The following is a 13,439-nucleotide window of genomic DNA, read 5'->3' as shown; positions in this document are numbered from 1 at the left end:
AAATTACAATTGGCATTTCTGAGATCTTTGCTAGCAGCAAAATCTTGCTGAAGAGACATCAGCACAGATACGTGTAGTAACAAATTTTTAAGAGCATTTCCTATTCTGACTTAATAATAATCATAGAATCATAGGATCGTCTGGTTGGAAGAGACCTTCAAGATCATCGAGTCCAACCATTCACCCTGTACTGTCAGGGTCCCTAAACCACGTTGCTCAACACCAAATCCACACGGTTTTTAAACACCTCCAGGGATGGGGACTCCACTACCTCCCTGGGCAGCCTGTTCCAATACTCCACAATCCTCAGAAAAGCCTCTAAAAAATAAAAAGGCAAGACGAAAGACTGTGGACTTTCTAGTGGCTTCTACAGAAAAAAATAAAATGTCCTATTGCAGCAGGCAGCGCACGGCAGAAGCATTGGGCTGGCAAACACCGGCATCCCATAGCACAGGTGGTCCTCCCACACGCGCCCCGGGCAGGGAGGCTTCCTCCAGGTCACTCATAGAAGCAGCTCTTCTGCCTGCTCCTTTGCAGGAGCAGCACTCTGCACAGCACTGTCCTCTCTCAGGCTGCTGGGGTTAAGGACTGTCCCTATGCACACTGAAGGACAAAATCTATTGGTGTCACACAGCTGTCCTCTACTAAATACCAGTGTACATGTAAAGAGAAGGAGCTCCCGACATTTTCTCACTCTTTTGCAACAAGTATTTTCAAGTCCCTCCTTGACCAGCAAAAAGAGTAGTTAAATCAATATCTGGCTGCATTCACACACAGTTCTGCGCTCCGTTAAGGATTCTTGATTTTTTTTCTTGTTCCCGATAATTCCATTTCCTCTGTGCCTAATACCAGTACCTTCCTCTTCTGGAGCCTACCCTCTTCATCGTTTCTGTGTCCAATATAGATGCACTCAGGCCAGTAAGGATGAACCAGGGTACCATGACTACTCCCTAGGTAGCAACCCAAAAGTTGTTTCCAGTAGAAACGCTGATATAAGCGTAAGCTTTCAGGTACAGTAAAGATGAAAGGCATTACAAGAAAATGCTCAAAGGACATGAGAAAATGGAAGATTAGAAGATATTTCCCACAGACAGGGAGGCAAATGAGTAATTCTTTTTCTACTTATATTTTGTTAGCCCTTTTTCCTCAGCTTATGAAACAATATTTGTCCACATTATGGTCCTTTTTTATTACATAATTAATACTACATATGCTACATTATTCTGCAATTGCTCTAAGACGATCTCAAAGATACTTACCAGCATTCCCCTTGTGCTCCTAACATTTTGGTTTGTGTTTAACCAGCCCCTCAGCTGGTAAGTGGACAGAGTAAGTTCCCCATCACTGCTCAAGTGATAATGCCATAAAAATAAATAAGAATACACACGGCAATATCCAAACATAGCTATGCTTTTACTATTCAAACAACTACCAGCAAAAGGACGAGCACAGCCCTTTTTCCACAAAGTCTGAACAAATGCGCTTTTGTAGGAAATTCAGAAGAGACTTGAAGGGAAATAAATTCTGCAGTTAATCATTCATCTTGGAGTGGAGTGACTGCTGAGCAGCTCTGCTGCCCGTTGTAAAGCCTTTCAGTTGTTGTAATTACTACATGGCGTTATACCCATAAGTCTCTACAGCTCTAGTTTTGCTGGTCATGTCCCTGGCTTGCACCGTTCAACTGAATTTTCCCCAGTCCAGTCACACGGAGAAAGGCACAGAGGATTACCACATTACAGCACGAAGGAATATCCTGTCTGTATGCCGATTTGTACCTCTTCCTTTTTTCTCCTTCCTCACAGCTATAGCTGTATTTAACTCCTAGCAAGACATTTCCCTTCAGGATATTATAATGAATAAGCAAAGACTGGCTATGGAAACGGTGTGCATGTTAAGAACACTATAAAAGTGAATATTACCTCAGCAAAATGAATAATTATTTTGATAACATTTGAAAGGTTATTTCTCCACTTTTGAAGGGACAAGTTCTGAATAGTTTTAAAAGGCAAACTTTAGATCCATAAGCAGAAAGCTTTGGTCTGCTCTTCAATACAGTATATAAAAGGTTTATGGATTTCATCAAAACTGATTAGTTTATTGTCTAGATCACAGATTATTTTCCATAAGATTTCTTGTCATATCTGTGAGCCATTCTTGTAATGATAGATGAGACTGGTGCCTTAAAATCATCATTTTCTCTGTCAGCAGGGAAACCCACTGAACCCTGTCTGATGGAATATCACCTCCTCCCCTGTAGCTTTATAACATAAGGGCACAATCCATTCTCAAGGGGTACTCAGGAGTCCAGGATTGCACCTACACATAACTAAAGGACTGTTATTCGGGGGAAGAATATGAATTATACAGTTATTACAGGAGTTTAAAACTTTTGTTGGGACAAGCTGAAATTGCTACTGAAACATTGTACCAACCACAGGCTTTGGCATTTAAATCAAAGCTGATGATTTTGGCCCTTCTGAGGAATGGTGTTCCTAGGAACAGTGTCTGTCATCGTTAGTTTTTATTCTCTCATAAAATGAGAACTATGGGTCATGTGAAGGCATAAGTGTCAAATAAAAGCTATGTTCGGTTTGCAAAGAAATGAAATTGTACACCTTCTATAATTTCAGGCCAAATGTTAGAGCTTAGCATGCCATACAGTCGACTCTATGCACACAAATAAATCACAGTTTATATATACATATCCCTTGAAACACATTTTTCTGCAGTTATAGAGTCAAGGAGTCCAACTGTACATGAGATGGGAAAATCAACTATATGTAACCATTCCCTTCTGCAGTAGAATTAAAAATGCTCATAGTAATGGACTAGGCAGAACTAGGAGTAAACCACTGCCAAAGATATCAACAATTTTCACTTTTACCGTTTATCACTTAGAAAAATCTGCTTGGTGCTTCTATATTCCTCTGTGCGATTTCAAGAAAAATTAAATATGCTTTTCACATTTCATTTTTAACAGTTAATTGCTGCATAAATACATAGCACAAAGAAAAGCACAGACTTTTTGTAAAACTAGAATGGTTCTGAAATATTCACTTGCCTCTTTATTTACATTTCTTATGCAGTGGATACATCTGAAAGACCTACTCTGAAGTGACTCTTTCTAAAGTAAGGCAAAGTTAAATTGGCCTAGAGAGGGTCTGAACCAGAAGTTTAAATTACTCGTCACTTTGAAGACAATAGAACTGATGTTTATTGCTGTGCCATGCCGAACTACAGCTCCACCTCTGGATAACTAAAGTCTATATGGCAGATGGATGCTTTAAGAGCCTTCCCCGGAGCCTTCCAGTGCATATCATATTGTCTGTTTAGATGATAAACTCCTGGAAAGGCCTGGACCTGTACATTTTTCTGTGTTTTGTGCAGCTTTGCTCTTTACGGTGTTTAAAATGATCATCACGATTAATCCATAGATAAACTACCCTAAGGAAGCCAATGTTGCCTGCCCTGCAACAGCACGGCCTCAAATGTGGCATAAATATCGTTTGCTCTCCGTTATTTACAGTGCCTATCACGGTTCCCCAGGGAGCCATGCGTCCAACACCTAATTCATGGGTCACGCAGGGGAGATGAGCACCGACTTTATTGGACTGTGAATTAGGCCACTGATACGTAACACCCCCAAAGCCTGCAGGCTGACGTTATATATGTGTACATATATACCTCTGTGCCTCCCACAACATCTACCTGTGCTACGAGGCCCCGCTGAACATCAGTAAAGCCTTGCCAACTTCCTGATCAAAGCCACTTGCAGAATCAGCCAGAATACTGCATTTCGCAATAGTGCTGAACGTCCATCAATGTGCTGTTTCCATTTCAGTTATCACTCACTTTGTGTACTTGCAGAAAAACGGCATACAAATTTCAGCTCTTGCAATGTTAAAAATCAAGGTAGAGTAATGTATTGTGAATTATCAGATGACATCCCATTAATGGGATTTTCCCTGTCTACTGCTTTCACAATAATTGAAGCAATAGTAACTTTGGCAATGAAAAAAAAAAAACCCACAAAAAAACCCTGAAAAATATCTAGGTCATTGCTGGCAGAAAGATTAAATTCATTTTCAGCATGTCAATCTTGGTTTTCTACTTAATTTGATGGTACAAGAGGACATTTAATGACACAGAGCAATCGTGCATACCAAGCCACATATGCCTGTGAGCAGTGCACCACCAAATTGCATGGTCATTGTTATAACACTCTAGATACTAATTTATAACTAAGCCATAGGACTTTAATATAAATTGTTGGATGACTTTCGAAAAATGAATGGCATAGATAGGTTTCACCTTTCGCTAAATGTATATGGTTCCTGGTCTTTGGTATTTACATTTATGCAACATGACTTCCAAATAATTTCAACTGGGAAGTGGGGAATTAGCTCCCTCATCTAACTGGCTGGAGTAAGCATCTCATCCGCAAAGCCTTCCTTGGGTAAGGGGCTTCCTTCCCATTTGTGGTTAAAAGGACATGAAAGCACAGAGAAAAACAAATCCAAAGGTAGAAGAGAATAGGAAAGAGACTTGCCAAAGGAGATACACATAATATGCACTGTACTGCCTGTTAGGACAGCAAATTCCTGGCAGGGCTCATGCTGATATCTTTCTCTGTGGTCCCTATAGCAATAAATCTTACTTCCAATATTTAGAAATTGTAATTGTGATAAAACCTATAAACAAAATCTCCTAAGAAACCCAGCATAACTTGCCCTGCTGGTGTAGAACACGACCCTTCCACATATCTCAAGAGTTTGAATTCTGAATTAACGTCACATCTGAAAATAAAACTAAGTCTAATTCTCATCTGTATTTGGTTTGTGTGGCAAGGTTTTGATAGCAGAGTGGCCACAGGGGTGACTCCTGTGAGAAGCTGCCAGAAGCTTCCCCTGTGTCTGACGGAGCCAATGCCAGCTGGCTCCATGAGAGACCCGCTGCTGGCTGAGCCTGAGCCCATCAGCAATGGTGGTAGCACCTTTGTGATAGAATATTTGAGAAGGGGGAAAATCACCTGGGCAACAGCAACTGCAGCTGGGAGGGAGGAGTGAGAACATGTGAGAGAAGCAACTCTGCAGACATCAAAGTCAGTGAAGAAGGAGAGGAAGGAGATGCTCCAGGTGCCGAAGCAGAGATTCCTCTGCAGCCCGTGGTGAAGGCCATGGTGAGGCAGGCTATCCTTCTGCAGCTCAGGGAGGTTAACAGTGGATCAGAGATCCACCTGCAGCTTATGGAGGACTCCACACCAGAGCAGGTGGATGCCCAAAGCAGGCCATGACCCTGTAGGAAGCCCATGCTGGAGAAGGCTCCTGGCAGGACCTGTGGACCTGTGGAGAGAGAGGAGCCCACACTGGAGTCAGTTTTCTGGCAGGACATGTGACCCCATGGGGGATCCACACTGGAGCAGTCTGTTCCTGAGGGACTGCACCCTGTGGAAAGGATCCACACTGGAGCAGTTCATGAAGAACCCATGGGAAGGACTCACATTGGAGAAGTTCATGGAGAACTGTCTCCTATGGGAAGGGACCCCACACTGGAGCAGGGGAAGAATGTGAGGAGTCCTCTCCCTGAGAAGAATGGAGCCGCTAAAACAGCATGTGATGAACTGACCTGCAACTCCCATTCCCCATCCACCTGCACTGCTGGGAGGAGGAGGTAGAGCCAGAAAGAAGAGAGGGGTAAGGGGAAGGTCTTTTAAGATTTAGTTTTTATTTCTCATTATCCTACTCTGAGTTTGTCTGGTAATAAAATTTAACTAATTTTCCAAAGTCAAGTGTGTTTTGCCCGTGATGGTAAGTGCTGAGTGATCTCCCTGTCCTTACCTCAACCCATGAGCCTTTCGTTATATTTTCTCTCCCCTGTCCAGCTTAGGAGGGGGAGTGATAGAGCAGTTTTGGTGGGTACTTGGCATTCAGTCAGGGTCAACTTACCACATCACCCCTGATATTCCACCTTGCAAAACATTTACACACCCAGTAGTCTTTACTCATGAATTACAGCAGCAGTTATTACAATCAATACTGAGTACCTAGCAAATCTATTTACGAAAGTCTAAGCCTTAAAAGGCTTAACATCTCTGTTTTAATCAATCAAAAAACTAATAATCTCTGTTTTTCTGAGTAGTAAAATCCTCTCACACTACATTACACATATATACACTTCCACAAAAGAAAATTTCAACTCAATAAGGGAGAATCTCTCTCATGCTGTGCTGAACTATGAGTCATGAACACTTCCAACAGTCCACATTCACGTATTTTATCTCTTTTGCACAAAGGAACTCATTTCAGCCTAGAACTTAAACAGATGCTTAATACCCTGCTAAGTTGTTCCAATACAGCCAGAAAAACAACTGTTTACTCTGTGTCATGTTTGAGTTTCATAATATTCATATTCTAAAAAAGGATAACAAACTTCTAAATATTTCCCAATAAACGTAACTATATTTTTAGGCCTTCCTCAACAGGAATATTGTATAAGCTCCAGATTTGTCAACCGAAATTTGGTATTAAATTTTACCTTTTAATGATTTAAATCTACTGGACAAACACAGAGTACTGAAGGTTGAGTGTGCCCTCTTTCCCGCTGAGCATGAGTAAGTGAACACAGAAGCCTCTAAGGTTATTTTGTAATTCTCTAGCATCAGCTCTATATTCTTGGCTTTAAAATATGACGCCAAAACTGCTTTAAACAATAAGATGAGGGATCCGCAGCATCTGCCAGGAATATCAGCTTGTCTCTGGGATGAAGGAAGTGTGTGGAGTCAGCTGGGAGACAAAATGAAACAATCTAAGAAGCGGAAAAAGGATGGGCACAGATGCGTAAGTGCCTGCTGATTTCAGTCAATGTAACAGTCCCCATAGGACCAGTTCAGCTAACCTCAAAAATGGAACAGCTGAAACCCACTGCCTTCTACAGAGGTCTAGTTCAGCTCTTGACTGCTTCCCGAGTCAAGTGAGGTATGTATCTGACACATCGTTACATCTGCTTACTCAATGTGTAAGCATGGAGAGGTCCACTCCAAAGAATTACTTTAAAAGAAGTATCAGACCTTCCAATCGCATTCCAAATTACTCCATGGAGTGTGACAAAATCAAAAGAAAAGGAGAAGAAACAAATGTGTGACATAAGATGAGACACAGAGAGAGCTGTCAGGATGCAGCTGGGCACACTAAAAGCTTTATCTTGTTGTTTTACTATTCTCATGTTTTTTTCCAATTGTTTTAACTAGCCTCATCTTTACTACAGTTCAAAGGGAAGTGCTGCCACATGCTATTGATATCAAGCAAAGCTCAGAGATTTCTGAAAAGCCATCTTCATAAAAATACACACGAAGCACTTACTTAAACAACTACAGCCTTGAAAGATATTCATTGAGAAATATAAGTACCTGTTGTCTACAAGGGCAGGATCCTTGGGTTTAGCATCACGATCATAAACAAAACGCTCTTGGGAGATCACTATGACATTGTCCGTAGTCTCATTTCCCAAGATAGTGATAACAGGATAACCCATCTGTAGTGTCCACTGATCCATTACTTCCTGGATATTTACAGATTTTCCAACCCTTTTTAAAGCCTTCAAGAAAAAAAAAAGTTTCAATATGTGAAAGCAATACCATCATCCAACATAGAAAACTTTTTTTTTTTTTGTCTTAGAGACCATTATTAGTTTTAGAGGTTTAAATAACCATCCCACATGCACACACACACATTTACAGCCAGTACACACACACTACCCAATTTAACCAACGGTCTCTGTATATCTTAAAAATAAACATTGAGCAATCTTCCCAGAGAGAAGAGTGACAGTTAGAAACTCATGTTTCCCACATCATTCAGGCACTTTTGCTGTTACAAAAGAAACAACCTGATTTACAGGGGTTTAACAAGAGCCACAGAAATACTGGATGGCTGTTTCCAAAAAATATTCTTGACCAGCTAAGGTTAAAAAAGACAGAGTGTTAATTGATCTAGGGTACCTTCAATAAGGCATATTCAAAGGGCTTGATTTCTAAAAGTACAGAGCTTCTCTGTTCTGAAAATCAAATGACTAATTATTTGAAAATACTGTCCCTCAGGTCCAAAGTGAGGCCATGTATACAAAGATATCCCAAGCTCCTTCATAAACTGTGCCTGTCGTAACACACAGAGGATTAACATGTTCATGTTTGATACTGTATGTCAATAAAAATGCTAGTTTACATGGGGATTTTCATCTGAAACAAAGAGATACTATGGCATCATGGGAGATGAGACTAGGTATGAGGAGAATGACAGGAAATGTCCCTAGCTGCCGAACAGTCCTAGATCAAAGACTGAGCAACCTCTGACGAATACAAGCAGAACCCAGCAAGAAGTTTTCAGAACTGAAGCTGCAATTGCAATGCACTGAGAACAAAACAGCTGGTAACAAACGTGCTTACAGGTGAGGGAAAAAGAATTACTAGCCTTAACAATAGATTTCAGCACACAGTATAGCCGTAGCGGTTATGGACTAGAATACAGCCTCATTTTTGTTCTATTTTACTACTGTGGGTTCTGCTGTTCTTTCAAGATTATGTTCATCCCTCTGACCTCCCATTGCCCACAATTGTCCCAAAGGCTTTAACAGAGGAAGATACCAGGTGAGAAGCAAGAAAGACTTGTGCAGTGGCATTCAGCTTCTGAGTAAGACATAGATTTAAGAGCCTGACTGTATGTCACATGTCTCAACTCTCACTAAGAGTTGGTGCAGACATAGGACTCAGTTCAGTTGCCCACACATAGGTGGCTAACGTCATTTAACCTCAGCCTGCTTCTCCAGAAGGGTACAGATTTCTCCACAGATCTTGCGTCAAATTGATTAGACCCACTTGAATGCCTTGAACACCCTACTGCACCTAATCTGGCCCTAGCTGCCTATACTTGATCAACTTTCTCAAGTCTCTAGCCAACTGTCAGTGGTTCAGGCTTGTTTTAAAATAATTGTGTAGGGGCTAGTCAACTGAATTGCTCTCTATGCCCTGCTGACTATATTAAGTAGATTTCTGGGACTCCAGTTGTTCCTACTCAGCAAGCATCAATTGAGATGCCCTAAAATATTCAACACATCCTTGTTGAACTGGTTGATCTACAGCAGGCACACTTATCTCACGTGGCAGCTGGAAGCCAGGTAGGATAAATTAAGGTAAGCATTGTTAGAGGTCTGTGAATAGGCAACTGAATCCAGGTCTCAATGACAACAACTGGAGCTTGGACACCTAGCTTATACATATATACCTTCTTGTCTGGATAAATGCAGATGTCTTGACCTCCAGCTGAATCCCAGCTTTGGTGTCAACAGTTACAACTAGATTGTCATGTTTACACATGGCTTGAGTGGGTACTAGTGTGCAAACTCCCTGACTGTACTCTACATTGCCTTGCACTCTGTCTTTATTCTGGAGTGCCCAGACTAGCTCTGTAGGCAAGAAACTGAGGCATGTTTGGCTCATGTGATGAAAATTAAACTCTGCCCTTATAGATCTCTGGACCTGGCTTTAGAAACTCAAGCCAAGCTTGGGCATAGCAACCAAAAGGAGAACGGATATAGCAACTGTAAGACTCTACAGAATGTCAAATGTTACAGTAAATACTTATCTGTTTACACCATACTTTAAAGCTTTAATAGTTTTGTCTTTCACACAAATCATAACTCCATACAAAATCATAAACACACCTGATGTAAATGCCAAAGCTCAGCACTTTCATGTGCTTTCCAGCTTACGGGCCTCAGCATGCTGCCAATAAAGTCAATGATAGCAGAGTCCATGAAGTATCTTTTAGTGCAAACCAGTGACATAGCATAAGTATGGAAATATATTCTAACACAACAAAGAACAGAAATGCTGCAAACAACATATTTTAACATTGTCACTAGGTTCACTCAAATGGAATTTCTTTGCATCAATTTTTATATTTGCTCTGGGGTCGGAAGATCACAATATGCACTATTCGCTCCTAAGCTCACGAAGAAAAACACCACAGTAAATTCCTGCTTCTCCCTCAGTGCAATAGATTAAAGCATTTTACCTTTGACAATGTGTTCCAGAGATCATTTCTGGCTGCATTGCCATACTTGTGAATGGTTAAATAGTCCTACAGAAATAAAATAAAAATACAAATCAGTATTACTATACACAAGCCAAACAACTAGAGCTGCGAATCACTGCTATTATAAGTTAAATCACATTAATGTTTGCATTTGTCAGAATTCTAGAAATATACAATATGTTCATCCTAAGGGAGTAAATAAACAATTTCTTAAGCTAGTTTATAATGCAAACATTGTTGCTAAAAATTTCCTTTACAGCATTCAGTGCTCTTCCTTTTCTGGGTAAGTCACTCTATAAGCTAAATATTTTGAAAATACATTTTAAATATTTCTCTAATCTCAGAAGGTGTTCCTCAGTAATTCTCAGCAATGAATGGAGAAGCTGTTGAAACACAGTTCCAGTTGCTATTTTTTGCAGGTCATTCAAACATTTGCTCACTAGGATGATAGCTAGATTTGTTACAAAAGATTTAACTGAGCAATAGCCTACCTGAACTACAAATTCTTATCTAGGGAGATCCTGGCGCTTCACTGTCAAAATACATCACACTGGCAACTGGGGCTATAACAAGTTATCACAAAGGCTCTCTGCAACAGGGAGTGGTGGAAGAGGGGTGAGAGGAACCCAACTCTGGGCTTGTGCACAGGTATACACACGTGTGTTTTCACAACATATGTGACTCAAGGTCTGAGGGGGTTATAAACTGAATGCTTTCACTTAATTCAGCCAGTTTCAATGACTGATGGTCCATTCTTCTATAGCAAACAGAAAAGTAATGCCTGATAAGCTACTATCATAGCAAATTAACTTCCCAAATTAATAATTTAAGCATAAGACAAGGTTAGATCCGGGCCTTTCAGGCACAAAACACTTCTGGTTTTTAATGACATCTGGAGAGACGACACTGTCAGTTTCCCAGAATCCTATGTCCCTAGACAACAGCTTATTCAATTACAGAAGTGAAATTCAGCAACAATTATTTGAATAACATACATTTCCAGCAATTTGATTAGAAGAATTAAATGAAAAAACACATCAGAGGTTGTAAATCAATGGGTTCTCCTGCATTTGAATTTCTACCATCTTCACATCTCTTACACAATGGTAGGAGACAAGCCCTAATTTACAGCACAATGATAAAACTGGGACAAATCTGCTGACTCTGTTATTTGTGCTTTATGTGAAGTAAGATACTTTGGGAATAATTAGTATTTGGAAAGCAAATTTTCTGATACACAAATTGTAGCACCTGTGACAGATTTAGCTTTTGTCAGCCAACTCACAGTACAACAAGCAGTAACTCCCATTTAATCACAGGCTAGGAAGGCTAAATGAGAACACTGACTGTAAATGCAGTGCCGAGTCTTAACCATGTCATGAGACTAACTTGGAAAAAAGACAATATTATATAGGCTGCACCTATAGCCCACTGCTTCCATTTTGTCTAAAAATACAGAATCATTTAAGGCATAGTGAAATATTCAATAGCTTTCAAAGCTGAAGAAGTTGAAATGCAAATTAAAAAGCTAAAATAGGAATAAACAAAAGTGGGATGAGGTAAATAACAACAAATATACATTTGCATTCTAAGCAGTACTAGAAAATGCTGCATGTGTTGGTCCTTCTGAGAGTTGCCTTCAGAATCATTACACAGCAATATAAAATGGGTGGACCACTTGAGGATTTACTCCCTCCAAGCAATAATCTTTTTTACCAATCTACCATTAGACATTAAATTTTACTTTTGCATTTTGCTTTCAGAAAGACTGCAAAGAGATTAAATGCTTCTGCTCTTTTGTTTTTTTCTCTCAATACACAGACTAGGCAGTTTATATGTGGCTCAACATTTACTTAAAAACTTACTATCCTCCAATCTAATATGTTTATCACAAAAAGGAAAGCAAAGGAATCCTAACATTTACAATGAAATAAGAAAATACAATGATAAACACAACATATGAGTACAGTCCTGGTACTGTACAACTTGATCATCCATTTTTTCAGTATTTCATGAAAGTTGCATTGAGATCACATACATAGCATCAAACTAGAAGTGTTATCAAATGCATACTACACAAAAAGCAGTCCTAAGTGACAGTGCGCATCAAAATATGCTTCCAATAGTAAATCTACATTGCAATCCAAAAACTGAGTGCACTTTCAACAGGCACAAGAGCGCAGGTCTCATCAAATGTCCTCATATATCAGTATCCTGTTTTCAACAATAACCAGAAGCAGACACCTAGAATGGGTATAAACCAGGACAAGCATACCGTGATACCTCCCCAGTGTGCTCTCCCATCCTCCAGCACTTCATGGCACAAGGAATCCTGAGCAGATTAGTATCTTTGTATTTAATAGTTATCTTCTGTGAATTTGGCCAGTTACTTTCTGAACCCATATAAACGTTTAGCATTTGCAACACCTTATAAAAACGCATTTTCCAGGTTTTATCTGCTGCTCCCTAGTTCTGACACTATAAGACACAGTGCATAACTGTTCCCTACTTGACTCTCCCCAAGCCATTCATGCTTTTACAGATCTGTATCATATGTGTCCTCATACCAGAGCTTGGCTTTATACTGAGAACACAACACCACCAGACCCAATCACTCCCAGTTACACTGCAAAGCTACATCTCGTTACCACCAACCAAGCTGTTGACTTCAAAGCTAGCTAGGGTTACCATGACCCAGTCTGAACTTTCATTACCAAATTAGAAGCCTCTCTTGAAGTACCTTTCATGGACAGGCACTCAACATAAAAAGGAAGAGAGAAGGCTTATACACATCAGCATCAGTTACATCCCAGGAAGTATTAAAAGAGCAGCCAAAGATCTACATGTATGCTGCTTATCTAAGGATGGAAGAAGCAGGAATATAATCCATTTTTCATCCTGTGGACCCATATCTAAGTCTTAAGCAGCTTGCAAAGTGGCAGAAGACATGTTCTCACTCACTGTAATTCTGCAGGGCAAGAATATTAGGTATCCCTTCGCCTTTACATTGAATGGAAAAGAACCAAAGCAAACAGAAGAGAGATGCAAGCCAGAGAACAGAAAAGGAGAATGACACTGAAAACACAGCTGCCTGAATCTAAGATGTGCTCAGCACAGCTCCAAAGGAGGTAAAATGACTTACAGCCGCTTTCTCATAAACACATATGCCCAGAACCATCTGGCTGCAAGTCTGCTTCCCATCCTAAACCCACAAGTCTATCACCCACAAAAGCTGTTCCATCAACTGGAGTACGCTGGAGCATGAAGATATCCTTCAGCCATCTTCCTAACTTTCATCTATAACCCTACAATACATGTGAGGAGAAAAGACAGCATGAAAACCTCTTTAAC

The 13,439-nt window shown here is 40.2% G+C and overlaps 1 protein-coding gene across 1 annotated transcript in view; it reads right to left on the bottom strand.

Annotated features, from left to right (window-relative positions):
* Positions 1-13,439, bottom strand: part of TRHDE (thyrotropin releasing hormone degrading enzyme) — a 225,867-nt gene that overhangs the window by 69,520 nt on the left and 142,908 nt on the right. Inside the window, exons 8-9 of the mRNA XM_086610212.1 lie at positions 10,068-10,133; positions 7,406-7,593 (exon numbers count right to left, since the gene is read on the bottom strand). Of these exons, the coding sequence (XP_086466338.1) occupies positions 7,406-7,593; positions 10,068-10,133 (254 nt within the window). The remainder of the gene's footprint in view (positions 1-7,405; positions 7,594-10,067; positions 10,134-13,439) is intronic.

The sequence above is a fragment of the Tauraco erythrolophus genome, chromosome 4, assembly GCF_009769465.1.
Source record: "Tauraco erythrolophus isolate bTauEry1 chromosome 4, bTauEry1.pri, whole genome shotgun sequence".
Lineage (NCBI taxonomy): Eukaryota > Metazoa > Chordata > Aves > Musophagiformes > Musophagidae > Tauraco > Tauraco erythrolophus.
This window is presented reverse-complemented; position numbering and strand designations above follow the sequence as displayed.